The 18,424-nt window shown below is 45.0% G+C and overlaps 1 protein-coding gene across 2 annotated transcripts in view; it reads left to right on the forward strand.

Moving 5' to 3' along the window:
- Positions 1-18,424, forward strand: part of LOC148132190 (uncharacterized) — a 31,958-nt gene that overhangs the window by 9,900 nt on the left and 3,634 nt on the right. Inside the window, exons 2-4 of one of the 2 annotated variants that reach the window (XM_087955854.1) lie at positions 6-127; positions 10,047-10,148; positions 14,897-15,061. In XM_087955854.1, coding sequence (XP_087811980.1) covers positions 6-127; positions 10,047-10,148; positions 14,897-15,061 — 389 coding nt within the window. The remainder of the gene's footprint in view (positions 1-5; positions 128-10,046; positions 10,149-14,896; positions 15,062-18,424) is intronic. The other variant, XM_087955855.1, reaches the window with a different exon arrangement.

Raw genomic sequence — 18,424 nt, forward strand, 5'->3', positions numbered from 1 at the left:
GTTAGCAGTTTCTTCCTCGGTGTTCATCGTAGCCATTTTGGTGCTGCTGCTCCTTTTGTACCACCGGGACCCTCTCTGCTGCCAATTTCTGTGCTCTTGCCGACTCTTCCAGAGCCCTAGTCAGTATGTGAGTATCTCGCCAGTCGCCTGCTTCTTCGGGTTTCATCAGGTTCCCTTGCCCACCAGGCCTCTTTGCTGTTCCCCTGCCCCTTTTTGGACCCTGGGTAAAGAGCGTGCCTCTTTGTGTTCTGCAAGGACTGGAGGCCACATGCTGCTCCCCTGCACAGTCTTTGGCAGGCCTCCCTTTGCAGGGTTGTCATCTCACCCTTGGAATAAAGGGAGTGTAGTTTTCCTTTCTGCTGGCTGAATAGCAACTCAAGGTCTATTTACAGTTCTCTCCTGCCAAGTTATAGTGTTGCACACCCAGGAGCGCCTGTTCACTTCCCACTCTGTCTACAAACAAAGCCTTTTCACCTGAGCCTCTCCCCAGTTGGCTGCTTTTGAGAGTGGGTGGTACTATCCGGGAGCGGGTATTGAAGTATGAGAACAGATGGGAAGGTAACACTGAGAGTGAGTCGTGTCAGGGGGTAATGATGGTGCCATGAGAACTGGGCCCCTCCTTACTTTTCTGGCCTTTACAGCCCCGGGCCTCCTCTTCTCCTTATAGGGATGGAGAAAACAGCAGGGAGTGCTCCTGTAAGGAACTCGTAAATGCAGACAACCCCATTCTCCATTGCCAGTATCCCGGCAACCAGCATTATACCTTTCACAGTTCACGACTGGGGACAGCCAGAAAGAGAAACGTTCTCCCTTTCTGTCTTTTGCGGAAGCACATTGTGGATTTTTTTACATTTATTTAAATAAAATGCTTGTTTGAAAGCACTGAAAAAGTGGAACCAAAAGGATTCCAGAAGGGTTCGATTCATTATACCTTCCTCCTATTCTCTCATCCTATCCTCACCTCCCACCACCCCCGTCAGAAATTCAAAACTCTCAGAGGGTATATCGCCCGAAGTCTATACAGAGTTGCAATACTGTATGTATGTATTTCCATATCCAGAGGTATCTTGCTCAGTTAATAAGATTGACCTTTAAAATAGACCTTTCCTGCCCTGGGCCACCAAAGGCATCATGCATCCTACCACTCTTGGCAAAGTATCTGGGAGTTTTTTATAATCCACATTGAAAGTCCAAAGAGGCTGCGTTTCGAAGAAGACGTTGCCAAGATAACTGCGATGCAAGTAGACTCTGCTTTACTCTCCTTGTTGCCTCTACTATATTCCCCCATTTGTTGCAGCAACAGTCCCTTATAGGTTTCCAGTTTAAATAGAGCTGTCTGTGATTTAACATAAGTCGCCTTCTTCTCCCATAGCTGTAGTAAGTGTAGAGCAAGTGTTTTTAATTATCCCCCTCTGTGTTCAGAAGAATGGAATCGTTATGTACTAAATCTAAATCATATGGAATTATGGAAGTTAGAAATACAGTGTCTTATACTTCTGTGCAGAAACGGCTTGAGAATAGCTTGGAAGCAGCTGACATCTGTCTCCTCTATGATTCAGCCAAGTGTTTTGCGATAAGGCTTTCTTGGGACAGCTTTTTCCTCAGGAAGTTCTTTATTACCAAATGTCCCCAGGGTACGTAGAAAGGCTGCCTTCATGCAACATTTGTTTTTCTTAAGCCGCCCCTGTTCAGTAAGTAAGGAAAGAAAGCTTCCAGGGTGAAAGTGTGAGAATTAGCTTGGTCATCCTAGCTGATTTTATATGTGAAGACATGTCAAGGTCTCACGGTGGTTCTTGCTGATTTTTCTTAGAAGTGCATTGGCCTAACAACTATGTTTGTCTCTGTTTAGAGCTTTCAGAGCTGACGAGATTTGCTTTAAAAGCTGAGGTCGAGTCAAACTATCTTGGCTTAAAGAGCATGTCATGTGAGTCAATAGATGTCTCCAAGGATTTAGTTCTCATGGTGGTTCTTGCTTACTTTTCTCAGAAGAAGTGCATCAGCCTAATTGCTATGTTTGTCCTATGTTTAGGACTTTCAAAATTCACTCAGTTTGTTTCAAAAGCTGAGGTCAAGTCAAACTGTCTTGGCTTGTATGCCCTGTGACTAGATAGATGTCCCCAAAGACTCCATTCTCTTCATCTCTTGAAAAACAATTGCCTGGAAAGAAACCACCCCTTGCTTCCAACCCATATGGATATCCCTTCTTGGATCAGAAATCAAATGGCTGGACAGTTTCAGAGGAAACATACTGATACTTAATCATATGATTAAACCTAGCCAGTATTTTAAATAATGCATAAAACGATTACTGGTTTAGCCATTGTTTGCTGAGTTAACTGTGGTTGACTGGTTTTGATCTGTTTCTAAAAACAAACAAACCACATTGAAACGGACCAGCATAAAAAACATATCCTGGTAACATTTTCTTTAACCTCTTGCCCTCTGTGTGCATTGTAATGTCCCAGAATTTTCAGCTACCAGTTGGGCAGGAATTCTTAAAGGCTGTAGTATTTGGAGAGGGACAGCCATGAGATGGATCCTTTAAGCCAGGGGTCCTCAACCACCGGTCCGGTCCGTGGAGCACTCTGTACCGGGCGCAAATAAAAAAAAAAAAAAAAATGGCGGCTTTCTTCGCCTTCGGTGAATGCTGCTGGGATCGGGGATCAAGGACACAAATGAGAGAAGGGAGGGAGGAAGCAACCGAAGCCTGTCCTGCTCTCTGGCTCAGCAGCTTCGGTTTCCTCCTGCCTCGTTCCTCTCTCAGTCGCTCTCTCGCTGCTCCACCAGCCCAGGAAGAAACTGCTTCAAAGAAGCCGGGGGTGGTGGCTTTTCCTGTCGCTGCAGCGCCTCCGAAGCGCCCGTTCACCCCCACCCCGCCCACCCGCGCGCAGTTCTGTTCAGTGCCCCGTTCTGCCTGCCTGCCTGTTTGGTTGTTTGGGAGCAGCTTCGGCTGAGAATAATAACTATTCGCCTCTTTTTATCAGCCGAAGCTGCCCGAAACGAAGGCAGGCAGGCAGAACGGAGCACTGGGCTGAACCCGCTGCGCGGCGGGCGGGTGGGGTAAACGGTGCTTCGGAGGAGCTGCGGCGACAGGAAAAGCCACCCCGCTTCTTTGAAGCAGTTTCTTCCTGGGCTGGTGGAGCAGCGAGAGAGCGACTGAGAGAGGAACGAGGCAGACACCTGAGGGAGGGAGGGAGACACCTGAGGGATGGGGCTGAGGAAGGCAGGGCCGAGGCGCCCTGAACTTGGTGGTTTGCTGGCAGACGTTTTATTACCCGACTCAGGTAACAACATCAGATGTTACCTAGTCAGGTAATGAAACGTCTGCAAGCAAAACCACCAAACTCGGATTCTCAGGGTCCTTGAGAAAGTGTTTGTGCTTGAAACTGGTCCCTGGTACAAAAAAGGTTGGGGACCACTGCTTTAAGCTATTGCCTGATTTTAAATTATCTGGCCAACTATACTTTTTAGTAGGTACACAGATCCCTTTTTTTTTCATGTTTGCACGACCATTTATGAAGATTTTTGAAAAGTTTGGTTAGCTGATGAAGGTAAAACTGCCTTGAAAATGTTGGTCTATGGCTAGGGTGTCAAACTCACGGACTGGCCACGCCCATGCCCAGTTTAGCGAGGGGGGGGAGTCGCAATACGTCACGTGATGATGATAACATGACACCGTGAGTTTGACACCCCTAGTCTATAGTGATCCTAAAGCAGTCATGCTGAGCTCAGGTCCAGTGAATCTATGCCACGTGTCAATTAAACTTGCAAAACCTAAAACAGTGCTTAAGATAGGGACTCTAGCTCCCTGGTTATAGATCTTAAAGTGGCTGAGGTTAAGAATCTCTACCCTAAAGCAATATCTAGTTCTTGCTTCTGGCTTCAGAAATCGTGGAGCTTCATCACTGGAAGTTTTCAAGAAGAGACTGGATTGCCACCTGTCAGAAATGATGTAGGGTCTCCTGCTTGTGCAGGGGGTTGGACTAGATGAAAAACAAGGTCCCTTCCAACTCTGTTATTCTGTTATTATTCAAATCCCAGATTCAGATTTCAGACCAAACATGAAAATTCTCCTGGGTGCTGGTGGTGGTATCCTTCGTTTTTGTTTTGCTTGGTTTTTTTGGGGGGGATGGTGGATTTTGGTTTATTTGGCTGGCCTTAGCAATGGGATTAATTAGCAAACTAATATCCCTTTATGAAAGTTCCACTTGACAAGGCTTGTCTTCAAATAGTAGGTCTCTGCACTCAATTTTGTATTTTAGGGAAAAGGGGAAGATGCAAAATGGAGGCTTTGACCTCTATTAGTCATTCAGATTCATGCTTTATATCTCTTTAAAACGTGACTGGTCGGACACTGCCTACTATGTCTAATGACAATTTCCTGTCCCTCCTTCAGAGAGGGCTGCCCCATTGTTAATAAAAAGGGACTTTCAACTGCAATCAAGTGAAAACTCTCCTCCCCAAAGGAGGAGCACTTGAGTTAGTTGCACAGATGACCCTGGAAAGAACACAAGAGGAGCTTGAAAACAATTGTATCCTCTGGACTTGCTCCTCAGTAATCAGAACTGAGTGGCATAATTATATAGCAATCATCAGGAATTCTGTGTTCAGGTCATTTGTGAGTCCATTATTAAAACAAACTCCCTGGAAACGCACATTCCTATTTACTTCCATGTCTGCTCCTCACCCCCACTGAACCACCTTTCCTAGCATATTTCTGTCTGGCTCTCAGTTTTAATAGAAAATAATGCAGATCCCAGAAGTCTGAATCAGATCCTTTTCAGCTTCAGAAAATGTATGTATGTATGTATGTATGTATGTATGTATGTATGTATGTATGTATGTATGTATGTTAGTTATTCAGCTTTGTTCGGATATTTTCTCACGTCATTATAGTTGTGCTTTTAAAGTTGTAGCAATGTTTCGGCAGAATCTCATCTGCCATCATCAGGCTTCTATATTGTGTTCGTTTCTGTTTTAAATTTGGTGCTAGCCTACTGCTGTGCCAGAATGATTTTTTCTTCATCCTGATTGGTTGGGAGTCTTGGTCTGTGTTTATTGGTCTTGGAGTTTGCTGTGTTCTGCTTGATTGGTGTTTCTAATATCTTCTGTCTGTTTTGTAGCGTTGTTTTTTTTTGTCTTGTAAAAAAGATGGAACACACTTCCTCACTAGTCCAACACATGAAAGCCACAGGTCATAGCATCAATTTCAATGGCACCAAAACCCTAGCCACTATAGAAAACCCCAGCTACAGAATTATCAGAGAAGCCATAGAGATTGAAAAAAGACCTGAAAGCATGAATAGAAGAGATGACTCTACCAGACTGTCAATATATTTGGAAGCCTGCACTCACAAACAAAAAAATCTCCACACCACAAGCCAGGCAAACACCTGGGCACAAACAGACCCCGCCCGCGATACCTCCAGCTCAAACACACCCCAACCAGGCACCCAAATGAAACCTAGCTTCCTAATAAATGATAGTCGTCCGTTTACTCAGAGTCAAGCCTCACTAAAAGCCTCCAATGCAGGAAACACAATGTTGCCAGCCAATCAAGACAAAAAAAAGCTACAAAACAGACAGAAGATATTAGAAACACCAATCAAGCAGAACACAGCAAACTCCAAGACCAATAAACACAGACCAAGACTCCCAACCAATCAGGATGAAGAAAAAACCATTCTGGCACAGCAGTAGGCTAGCCCCAAATTTAAAACAGAAACGGCTGTGAAAGTCTGACTCACAGACAAACACTATACAGAAGCCTGATGATGGCAGATGAGATTCTGATGAAACGTTGCTACAACTTTAAAAGCACAACTATAATGACGTGGGAAAATACCCGAACAAAGCTGAATACCATACATGTAAGTACCTGCGAAAACTTAAGAAAGTGTGTATATATATATATATATATATGAAAAGAAAGAAAAAAGAAAGCATATATAAATTACCTCTCACCCCCACCCAGTATTTTCCTAATACCGTGTTTCTCCAACAATACGGCCTCCACCAATAGGAAGACCCTGATGATGGCAGATGAGATTCTCTGAAAGGCACTTTAAAATCAACTTAAGACCCTCCCCAAAAATTGAAGGCTAGTTTAAAACAGCAAAATAGAAAAGGAAGGGTCACCCCACCCAGGATTTTCCTAATACCGTGTTTCTCCAACAATGCCTCCACCAATAGGAAGACCCAGCATGTTTTCTAGGCATAAAATCTTAAGTCCCCAAAATTTAGCCTAGTTTAAAACATGCAAAATAGGGAAGGTGGGGGACTTGCCATTTGGAGTGCCGTTGGAGCTGCTGTCGCCGTTTGGAGCTGCCTCTGCCGTTTGGAGCCGCCGCCGCAGTTTGGAGTGCCGCCGCCACGTTTGGAGGTGCCGCTTCCGCGTTTGGAGCACTGCCGCTGTTTGGAGCACCACCACCATTTGGAGCACCGCCGCCACTCCAAACACGACGGTAGCTCCAAACACGGAAGCGGCAGCTCCAAACGTGACGGTGGCTCCAAACGGCAGAGGCAGGAAGCGGAGCCGCCGCCGCCGTTTGGAGCTGCCGCCGCCGTTTGGAGTGCCTCCGTCACATTTGGAGCTGCCGCGTCCGTGTTTGGAGCTGCCGCCGTGTTTGAAGTGGCGGTGGTGCTCCAAACAGCGGCAGTGCTCCAAACGCGGAAGCGGCAGCTCCAAAGCGTGGCAGCGGCACTCCAAACGGCGGCGGCTCCAAACGGCAGAGGCAGCTCCAAACGGCGGCAGCAGTTCCAACGGCACTCCAACGGCGGTGGCACCTCCAACGGCACCCCAAACGGCGGCAGCAGCTCCAATGGCACTCCAAATGGCAGCGGAATGGGCAGAAGGGAAAGCAACAGCGTCAGGTGTTTGGGTCTGCAGCAAAGGTGTTTGGTGGGAGTAGGGAGCTCTCTGCGCTTCGCCATGATCGCCCGTTAGGAGCAGCTGGTGGCGAGGCTGCCCGCGGGGCGCTCTAGATGAGGATGAAAGGGGGGAAATTAAGTTACCCCCGAAAAGATGGCCTAGCCGTTTTTTCGGAGCTCAAAAAAAAAAATAAGGCCCGGCCTTATTATGTGAGAAACACGGTAGAATATGTTTTTGTATCTAGCATCCTTTTTTTTAAACCGCAGCATTGGTTGCGGTCTAATTGTATTTTAGTTTATGCAAATTTGGCAAAGTTACATTAAACAGAACTAAATAAAAAAAAAATTCTCCCACGTACTTATTTAAGATTATATATATAAAAACAACAACCCCAGAATAAAAGCAGTAGCTTTAGTGTGTTACCCAATCAAAGCCCTTCTTTTGTTCTTTCCTTGTTCTAGGAAATAGGATTACTGTAATGTCATATTGCCAGGTGGAAATATCCAGACAGGTGTAGCTTTATTCAGAACCACGAAAAATGCACCCCTCTGTGAGTGAGTGAGTGAGTGAAGAGAAGTTGCTGTCTGAAAAAGGAAATGTCGGCTTTCACGGGCATAACATTTCAGCTGGTCTCAAGAACAACGGCACTTTGCCCCGTTCTTAAGGAGGCTCCCATGAAGGCAGCAAGCATTCTGGTGAAGGGTGAAGGGGGTGGAGCTTCCTGTGAACATGCCTCCCTATATGTGGGAGGAGAAATACTTCCTGGACATCTCCCACCCCAGTTGTGGTTGAGACCAATGTTTGACCCATGGTGCTGCGTTTAGACTGGCTTTCTCCCAACACATAAAATGATTTATAGCTGTTCACAGAGGTATGCATACGTCTCTGCCAATCCCATCAGTCTTGGGGCATTGCTCTACCCAAGCATAATGCCTACCACTCACACTTCAGCCAGCAGGAAATAATACCCGCTGTGAAATTCATTGTCTCCATATGATCCTTCTCTCTTATTTCATTTTGAACTCACTGCAGCCACCCAATTTCTCTCTTGGGCAATGGGTGCCAGAGCCTAATGGGTTTTACCTACTTGTGGCTGCCCTTAGATAGTGTTGGAATAAGAAGGAAAATACTGGTGCAGCTTAGGCCAGCCTAAGCCTGCCTTGCTCCATGACCCAAGTATTGGATGAAGGCAGCATTGGGGGGACAGAGCAAAATGTTTGCTGGGCCATTATCTGTGCAAGTGGGGAATTGGTCTAAAACAGCCATCTGCTCTCCAGTTCATTTCTTTTACTATAATTCCAGCAATGTAGCAATGTACAGGGAAAGTGGAGACACACAAAGGTTCACCCTCCTCTTGGGGCACTGAGGAAACACCGCCAGGTAGCTTCACTGTAATTACAACAACCCTGGCCTATTACTGCTGAGATGCCCTGCATTCTCTTCTGTTGAAGAATGGAAAAGTTGTGCAAATTGTGGTCTGTCCATTGGCATCCATGGTGGCGGGTGTTGAAACCGGCAAGATACCGGATGCGGCTTCAAGGATTCAAGCTTCCCTCTTTCCTATGGGCGTTGATGCCGTACACGTGGGCAAAGAGGTTGCACTTGCATTGCAACCCCCTGCATCCAGCATCTGTCCTGTTTTGAACACACACGCAACCCCCATGGTGGCAGATGGGCCTATCAATCTCTGCCTAACCTACCTGCTACTCTTTGGCATAGTTGGATAACACCACCTAGTAAGATTAGCCAGTCACATCAGATTCTATATGTGCAAGAAATGTTCGTTTTCATCTCGTTTTATCTCTCAGGTTTGGTTGGTCGGAGAAAGAGAGAGATTGCAAGCCCCCTCCCACCCCACTGAAAATCACACTTTAGAGCAGGGGTGGGCAACTACGACCCGCGGGCCACATCCAGCCCGTTGGTCTGTCCAATCCGCCCGCCCCTGAAAAAAATAGCTGGGCTATTACCCTGCGCCGCGTGGCCCCCAAAGCTGCAAAACAGTGCAGAGCGCTCTCGGGGTAGGAAAGAAAGAAGAACTTTGCAAAGGCCTCGGCTGGGAGTTCGAAATTACCTTCAGTGCAACCTCTCGAAGGTGAGTCCCCACCAATCCCCCTTTTTTTTCCAGGGCTTCCAGGCTTAAACTTTGCAAAGGCAAAGTTGTGCAAAGTTAAGCCTGGAAGCCCTGGAAACCTGAGCAACTTCCCAACAACTTTCGGCTTCCTTTTAACTCGCGGGCGCTCGCGCCTGGCCCCGAGCCACGCGGCAGAGGGAAGCCCGGTGGGCGGGCAGGCTGCTTGGAGGAGAGCGACCCAGCAGTGCTCTGGCAGCAGCAACAGGCAGTTCTGCCCGGGCTCCGCTCAGGTGTCCGGCTGGGGCTGTCAGGAGTTGCTACCGCCGGCGCAGCTCAGCGGCTCCAGTCCGCGTTGCCTTGGGAAGGAAAAGGCAAAACCAGGAGCCGCTGAGCCTGAGCCTCCAGTGCCGCTGCTGCCGTTGCAAAGCACCGCCGCGGCTCTTTTGCCTTTCCTTCCCGAGGCAGCGGGACTGGAGCTGCGCGGGCGCGCGGCGGTAGCAATTCCTGACTCAGGGGGCCTCCGAGGGGAGGAAGGAGGAGAAGAAGGGGGAAGGGTGGGGGCGATTCCCAAAAAATCTTGTGCTGACCGGCCCGTCTGTCAAATTTTAAAAGTCAATGCGGCCCCGAGCCAAAAGTTTGCCACCCCTGCTTTAGAGAGATGTGGGGGCATATCTGCAGGGGGCTTCCATGATCAAGAGCAGCTTTATGACTCTTGATGATGGAACTATTGATCAGCTCATTGAGTGCTGCTCCTAGTGTGTGGGGAGAACAGAGAAAAGCTCAAAGAGAACACCAGAGATACCAAGAGTTGGTTTGGGATGCTGCCAATATAGTAGCTGTTGTTTGGAAATTTTGTAATGGTGTACCTGCCTTGTATGTTTCCATTTGGGGAAAGCAAAGTTTTTACCTCCCTTCCCTACACGTACTCCATACATTTTAGTGAAAGATACAGAATGGGCTCCAGAGAAAGGATTCAGTAGAATTAGTATTTCTTGTGGACCACTTGCTAGCTCATGTTGAGTAATAGGTTACTTTTCCAGTCTGGAATTTCCAGAAGGAAAACTACTGCTTTTATTTTTTTAATATTCTCCTCCCATCCTACAGGAATGTCCTCCTTCTTACTTCAATAGCAACCAGCGCCTGGTGGGATCCCAGTCTGCAGCACAGCGAATGGAGACAGGTGCTTCTGAAAACCCTGGTGCCCAGGTGGGAGAGCCCCTTTTTTTTTAATAGAGGGATGAATCATCTGGAAAAGGAGATGAGCACGTAGGGGGGAAAAGCATGATTGGGTTGAGCATAGCGGTGGAACTTGGCAATGGGGGATTAATGGAAACATAGAGAAGAGATTGTGTATGTCAATAGCCATATGAATGTGGTAAAATGAGTTTAATCATTATCTTGTTCTTCCTCCAAAACAAACAACTGAATTCTTTTTCCTTTACTTTTACAACTATCTTGTGAAATAGACTGCAATGAGGGCTTAATTTTTTTAAAAAGATTTTTTTAAAAAAACGCCTTTATTATTTGTATAAGTAACTCAAGACGGCAAATATACCCAAGTGCTCCTCCCTTCCTCCTCTTCCTATTTTCCCCATAACCAAAACCCTGTTGGGTGAATTGGACTGAGAGATTATGAGTGGCCCAAAGTCACCCGACCCGATTTCATGCCCAAGATGGGTTTAGATCTTAGTCTCCTGGTTTCTAGCCTGGAGCCTTAACCACCTTAACCACTAAACTGGTCTTAGCAGGAATTTGGATACGTTTGTGAAGTTGCAGATTGTCTGAATGACGCATTTAATGTAATCATCAGATAGGCATTGTTCAGTATGGATCTGCAGAGGTGCCACCTGCCATTATAGTATAATAAATCTTTCACTAGGGACCAAGAGAAGACCCTTAATAGAGTTAACACGGCTTTTAATATAAAGATGATAGAAGCTGGCCCCATCAGTACTACTGGGTGGTTGAGACACATTAAAGACGGGGCCATTTCAGCTATCTTATAGTAAAGTACAGACTGTTTAATTGTGTAGCAAGTTGCTGGATTGTCCCCTTTTTAAATATAGAATGCTGCAAAGCATTTGAATGATTTTGTACAGAAAAAGGTGGAAGGCTTATGTCAGCTTTTTCTAAATCATCCTGCTACCAGACAGGTTGGTTGGGCAACAGATCCAGTTACAGGACCTGCAATCGTCATAGCCACAGATTTACAATTGCTGGGAATTATGGTATGATATGAGTAAGCCTGGACTTATGATCACAATTGAGCCCAAAATTTATGTTGCTAAGCAAGACAGTTGTTAAGTGAGTTTTGTCCCATATTACGACCTTTCTTGCCACAGTTGTTAAATCAACCACTGCAGTTATTAAGTTAGTAACACAGTTGTGAGGTGAATCTGGCTTTCCTATTGACTTTGCTTCCCCAAAAAATGATCACATGACCTTAGGACACTGCAACTGTCATAAATATATGCCAGTTGCCAAATGTCTGATTTTTTTGATCACGCGATGTGAAAAATTGTCATTCTTCTCAGTGCTATTGTAACTTTGAAGGGTCACTAAATGAATAGTTGCAAGCTGAGTATTATCCCCACCCCCTCTCTGGAGGTACTAAATTAGGAAAAATTTAGGCTCAATGCAGTTAACTTCGGTAAATATATGGTGAAAATTGAAAGGATTCCTTTCACACTTAAAATTAAAGATGATTTTGTGTTATTAGTACAATTATTAATATTTGTATTACAGTACTATTATATTATTTTTAATTGTTGGTTATATGTGATCCACAGTCATGGGCATCTATATAAATTTGCTAAATAAAAAATATTTTAATATGACCATATTAATATGACAGCCATTCTCCACATTCATCTGAACTAGTTGGCAATTTCTTCTCTGGCAAACAATGAGATGCAATTTTTCTAAAGAGCAGCATGTCATCTTTATAGATACGATGGCAATCAGGGCCAGAATTTCTGTTGTTCACTGGTACAATTGTAAAGTGCGACCCATCACTTAACGATGGCAATCCCTCCAATGCCGGTTGTGATCATTAACTGAATCCCATGGTCATTAGATGAGGCTGCTTCCTGCCAGCTTTTCACAACTAAGTCAGTGGATGTGATGACCCGGAGTGTAACACAAACGTAACAAAATCCAAAACGTAAATAAATGTCCTTTAATGCCTCCAACTTGGCCCCACTGTTCAATAATTCTCTGTTGGAGATAAAACTTACTCAAAAATAGTCCTTAAAAAGAAAGCAATACAGTCTGAACTTAATGAGCAGATAGAGGTGAAATAAAAAAACCAAAGCAAACTACAATGAAGGAAATTCACAACGGATCAGGATAAATAATTACCAACTTCAAGGAGATAACAAGGCACAGTCTGTTGGAAGGACACCAACCAAGATAAGTTCAGCCCAAAATAAAACATACTTTGCTTCTGGCAACGCTGTGTTGTAACCGTCTCTCTTATATACTATTCTCCCCAGCTGCAACTAATGAGGGGGATCTTGGCCGCTTCCTCTCTCGTAAGCCAAGTTGCTTCCTTCTCCATTCCTCCCTGCGTGTCCTAGGATGAAGAGGGGATGGGCTTGATTCTTCCTCTGATTGCCCAGCCGGCCTCTGCCCTTCCCCAGCCTCCTCCACAACCTCTGGAGCCACACCTCCACTCCCTGTGTTCCTCTTCTCCTTCAGAATCCGACTCTACCAAGGGCATGACAGTGGAGAAGCCAGCAGGAAGTTGCAAGTTCCAGGCCAGCAGGCAGATAGATGGGTTTTTGCTGAGTGGGGGAGGGCGTGAGGGAGACATGGCCATCGGCAGAGAGGATGCAAGGGAGATGCAACAAGGCTCAGTGAGGGTACACAAAGGATGTGAGGGAGGCATGGTGAGGACCTGTGAGGGTGTGCAGAGGTACACAAGGGTGAGAGGGAGGTGAAGCTCAAGGAGAATGCATGGGGGTGTGCAAGGAAGATACACTGAGGGTTGGAGACAGAACGCAAGGATGTGGGGCAGTGAGGCTACAAGGGAAGCACGGCAAAGGTTGGAGTGTACGTGCAGGAGTACAGTAGGAGGCTCAAGAAGGGTGCAGGGAGATGCAGGAGTGGCTGGCACCAAGAAACTTGGGGGAAGATATGTGGGTGGGTAAGACGTACACCAGCTTCTTTGCCGGCTTCCCCATTGATTTACTGGTAAAGCCAGCACAGAAGGTTGCAAATGGCAATCATGTGATTGTGGGGTGTTGAAACTAATTGTCAGTTTGAATCAGTTGACAATTATTGAGATCACGATCATGGGACCATAAGGGTGCTGGGATGGTCAGAGCTCCGAGAACTGGTTGTAGCCACCATTTGCTCAGCGCAATCCTAATTGCAAATGGTTGCTGGACAAAATGGTCGTAAGTCAAGGACTATCTGTCATTGCCCGAATGCCACCCTGTTTCCCCCCCACCCCCCACCCCCTCTTCCCCCACATGAAGTCTTCCATGCACATGTATTCTTTCCCTGCAGTCAGATGAAACACAGATCAGGAATAATGTTATTGGATGCGCATGGAAAAGATTGGCTCTAAATCTTCTTCCTTGCTTCCCCGAAGCTGATCATTATTTGCCACCGTAAATTTTTTTAAAATTCTGAGTTTTTTAATCCTTACAGAAAGATGGCAACGTATAGCTGGTGTACAAGTAGTCCTCAACTTACAACCGTTTGTTTAGTGATAGTTTGAAGTTACAGCAGTGCTGAAAAAAGTGACCTAATACCAGGGGTGGGATTCTCCCTGGTTGGTCCGGTTCTATAGAACCGGTTGTTATGATTCTGCCCAGTTAAGAGTACAGGCAAATCGCGCCACTGTCTGGTCCCTCCCCTCCCTGCCCACTCACTCCTTACCTGGCATGCACACCATCAAACTTGCCTGGGTTTGGTAAGTTGCTATTTTTCCTTTTCCCCCCTGATCATCAGCTATTCTGCTGTGCCAGCAGGAAAATAGTTGGATTTCTTGCTTTCTAGCTAATCTAAAAGCAGAGCTGAACCTTCCTTAGGACTGAAGCTTCTACTTTTCAGTGCAGACTCAGGTAGCAGATTGCAGAATCATAGATCTCTAAGTGAATCTGTGATTCTGTGAGCAACTCAATCTACCTGCCTGCTTTGCCTGATTTTGCGTAAAAGTTGCTCTTTTTTATTAAAAAAAAATCAATATTTATATAAATATTTATAATATTTACATACAAGCGACGCCCAGCCAGTCACATGACCACCAAGCCATGCCCAGTCAGCAAGCCACACCTACCTAGTCACATGACCACCAAGACACACCCACAAATTAGGCCATGGCCGTAGAACCGGTTGTTAAGAAATTTGAATCCCACCCCTGCCTAAGACCATTTTTTATATTCAGTGCAGAACCTCCGCCAGTTACGTGATTAAAATTTGAACCCTTGGCAACTGGCTCCTATTTATGAGGGCTGCAACGTCCTAGGGTCATGCGATCCCCTTTGGCAATCAGTGAAGAAGCCGGATTCCGCCTTACAACCATGTTACTAAGTTAACAACTGCAGCGATTCACTTAATAACGGTGGTGAGAAAGGTCGTAAAGTGGGGCAAAGTTAATTTAACCACTCTCTCACCTAGCAGCAGAAATTTTGAGCTCGATTGTGGTCACAAGTCGAGGGCCACCTGTATGGAAAGAAAAATGCTTCGGTCTCATAAATTAGTACCAATCTTCTTGCTGCATAGTGTTGGAGTACTCTGAATACTTGCTTAGTTTAATGGATTAGGCTGGTTTATAGACTCTGAAAAGAAGAGAACAAGAGTTACATTAGCCCCAGTTCTGACCTTGTATCTGTTTGATAATAAGCAGTATAAACCTAATGTTGATGCACCCTAAACGTAGGCAAAAATGTCTTGTAAACCTAGGAAACTTTTGAAAGATGACCTTTGTTCCTTTGCCTGCCTAGGGAGATGAATTGTTCTGTGTTGGAAGCCCCAGTAGCTATCAGCTTCCACAGTGGGAGCAGCCTCACCTGCCAAGCTATGAGAGTGTACGAAAAAAGGATCGGCAGCGGGAAATCCACCAGATGATTGCTGATAGATTTGGATTATGGGCAGAAGTCTCTCCAGAGGTAAGCAATTGGGAGAAATGGTCTCTCGGGATGAAAAATATCTCTCTTATATCTGGTTCCATAAAATTATTCACCCTGATGAAGTGTTTATAGAATGTGTTCTAAGCCCTTTTTATTGAGATAACTTGGGACTCTGCTCCATTTTTTCCCCCTTTTTTTTTTGTTTTAAATCTTAGAGGAAGGAACAGAGTGTTCCAGGAATCTCCAGTGCTTGTCACTTGTTTATATTCTTTCTGGTTAATGATTCATCTTTGTATCTTTTGAAAAATAATCTTTCTGTCTTCTGCAAGGAGCTACAGGGGACAAAGAGGCAATCGTGCATGAGAGATCTGTCCATTTAAAACCATAAATGGGTGGGTTGGTTCGTGGTGAATGTAGCCCTGCGGGTTTCAATAGAGGCATATGGCTTTGTCTGCAGCTTCTCTCACACCCTTGGGCAGGGCAACAGGCCATGAAGATTCTAGCATTGTTGGTTGTTCTCCTCATCTTGATCTAGTATTCCTTGGGAACTCTCTGGATATCTGAAATAATTGGTGCCTTTTTTTCAACTTGGCTTTTCCCTGCCTTGTTAAGATTTCAAGCTAAAAGATATGTAATTCGAAGTAAACCAAGTGGGTCCACATTAAATTTGCAGTCCCACTTTTACTTGTGATCATTTTACCTCAAGGACGTGGAACCTGAAATACATTTTCTACAAGCAAAATTGTCCCTGAACATGTGGCTCCTCTCAGCTTGCAGCCACTCACTCACCAATGTACAGAAAGGGAATTTGTGACTCTTCAGAGCTTGCTAGATGATTAACTCCTGTCAGGTCGAGTTGACATGGCTAGCAATAGCAGATGATGCAACCTGTAGTCCATCATCTGGACAGCTCCATCTTCTTCATTCATCCATGCAAAAGGGAGTGATTTATCCATTTTTCAAAATCCATTCTGTTCCCTTATTTTGATATTCCAGATCCCCAACCTATCCTAAATCAAGAAAAACCGTGATAAATGTGTAATTGCATTGGGTTTTCCTTGACACAGAATGCCATTTGCTTTTATTGTAGTTCTTTCTCAGTTATTTAAAAGCGAGTCCAGTTGACACCTGTTGAGACTTCCAACCTTGAGGTTTGTATGCAGGATACAGCTTGGCTTATGCCATGTCATAGGCCAGGGATGTCAAACTTGAGTAATCCGGCCCGCTGGGTGCTTAAATCTGGCCTGCGGGGCCAGCTTGGAAATAGCAAAGGACCGCAGTGCCTCTGCTAGCAAAAATGGGGCGCGTAGGGGCGCGTACAACCCCCTCACTCCATTTTCGGCCTGGATGGCCCCTTGTAGCACTTTGCTGGCCAAAACGGGGCAAAGTTTTGGCTGGCAGGGTGCTGCAGGAAGCGTCTGTCCCATCTCCTCCCTCCCTCCCCCGGCTGGCCCAGGGAGAACCACAATGCTGATCCAGCCCTTGAAAAAATGCAGTTTGACACCCCTGTCATAGGCAGACAGGTGAGACTCCTTCAGCCCCCATTCAAAACAGCTGTTTGGAGTTTGGAACAAGAACTTACCTATGCAAGAAATTGAAAGAGTGGTGGAGTGGTTCAGGTGTTTGTCAGGTTAGGGTTACCTTTAGCCATAGAAGTTCGCTTAGTGATTTTTGACTAGTCTCTCTCTCTCTCTCTCTCTCTCTCTCTCTCTCTCTCTCTCTCTCTCTCTCACACACACACACACACACACACAGCCACCCAATCTCACAAGGTGATTGTGGAGAAAGTAGAAAAAGAGAATCCTTTATATGTCTTCTTACGTCTCTGAAGGAAAAGTGAGATGTAGATAAAACAAATATTACTATTGATAAGGGATCATTTTAAAAAGAGCCGCGGTGTCGCAGTGGTTAGAATGCAGTACTGCTGGCTAATTCTGCTGACTGCTGGCTGCCAGCAGTTCAAGTCTCATCAGGCTCAAGGTTGACTCAGCCTTCCATCCTTCCAAGGTCGGTAAAATGAGGACTCAGATTGTTGGGGGCAAAATGCTGACTCTGTAAACCCCTTCAAGAGGGGCTGTAAAGCACTGTGAAGTGGTATATAAGTCTATAAGTTCGTATTTCTATTAGTATAATACAGATAAGGGATCCTGGAAGAAGAAAGTAGTATTTCTAGTGTGTTTTTGAGGCAAGGTAGGAAAAGCTAGAGATGGACTGTATTGCTGGGGTCTCAACTTGTCAGTAGGTCACCTGTGACGTGTATTCTGACTGCTCTTTACCCAGTACTCTAACCCATTCATGACATCAGGGTCTTTACTATGCCTTATAATAGTAGTGTGAGAAATTAAAATAGGAAAAAAACACGAATCTTGCTTCTTCCAGCAACTGGTGGTGTGCAAAATGTTTTGAATCTAAAATGTTACAAAACACTGTCTAGTACAGCTACTGGTACAAAACATGACATTTGGAGTTCAGAATGATTGTCCTGAGCATTTTGGAAATGTTCTGGTATTACTCAGCTTAGGTATAATTAAAGCATTGGATGACAATCCTAGTTGACCTAACAGGTGTTTAAACACAACATTTACATGCCAATAGAAGACTATAGACAAGCTTCTTTGCAAGCTGGATGTTTATCGTATTGCCCTGCTTTGCAGTTTACTTCATTGGCTTCAGCACAGTGTATCACTTGCTCAGCTGCTTGGTAATTTAATTGCAACAACTAAAGAAAAATTCTATCACAATTTTCTTTGAAACATTTGGCGTGTTTACAAACACCCACTTCACACATAAGAAATATGCACTTCCAGTGCTTGAAATATATAGGACCAACCAGTTCCTCCTCCACATCTTTCCTTCCTGTTACTGGTAAGAGTGACTTATTACAATTACATCGTATCGTTATTTTTATTGAAAAATTTCTAACGTACTAAAAAAAGTAAAATAAAATAAACCAGTAAATAGTGAAAAGTAAATAGTGAAAAGATAAAATAGAAAAAGAAAGAGAAAAGAATGATTTATTTTAAAGGTTACAAAGAAGTAACAGGTAGTCCTCAACTTATGACCACAATTGAGGCCAAAATTTATGTTGCTGAGAAATTTGTTAAGTGAGTTTTGCCCCATTTTACGACTTTTCTTGCCACGGTTGTCAAGTGAATCACTGCGGTTGTTGATTTGGTAACATGGTTGTTAAGTGAACGTGGTTTCCCCATTGACTTCGCTTGTCAGAAGGTTGCAAAAGGGGATCCTGCGACACTGCAACTGTCATAAATATGATCCAGTTGTCAAGCATCCAAATGAAAGTCACATGACCCTGAGGGTGCTGCAATGGTCATAAATGTGGAAAATGGTCATACGTCACTTTTTTCAGTGCCATTGTCACTTCCCAATGGTCATTAAATGAAC

The sequence above is a fragment of the Notechis scutatus genome, chromosome 2 (assembly GCF_049901735.1).
Source record: "Notechis scutatus isolate UNSWTSFEM ecotype Mainland chromosome 2, rNotScu1.2, whole genome shotgun sequence".
In the NCBI taxonomy this organism is placed as follows: domain Eukaryota; kingdom Metazoa; phylum Chordata; class Lepidosauria; order Squamata; family Elapidae; genus Notechis; species Notechis scutatus.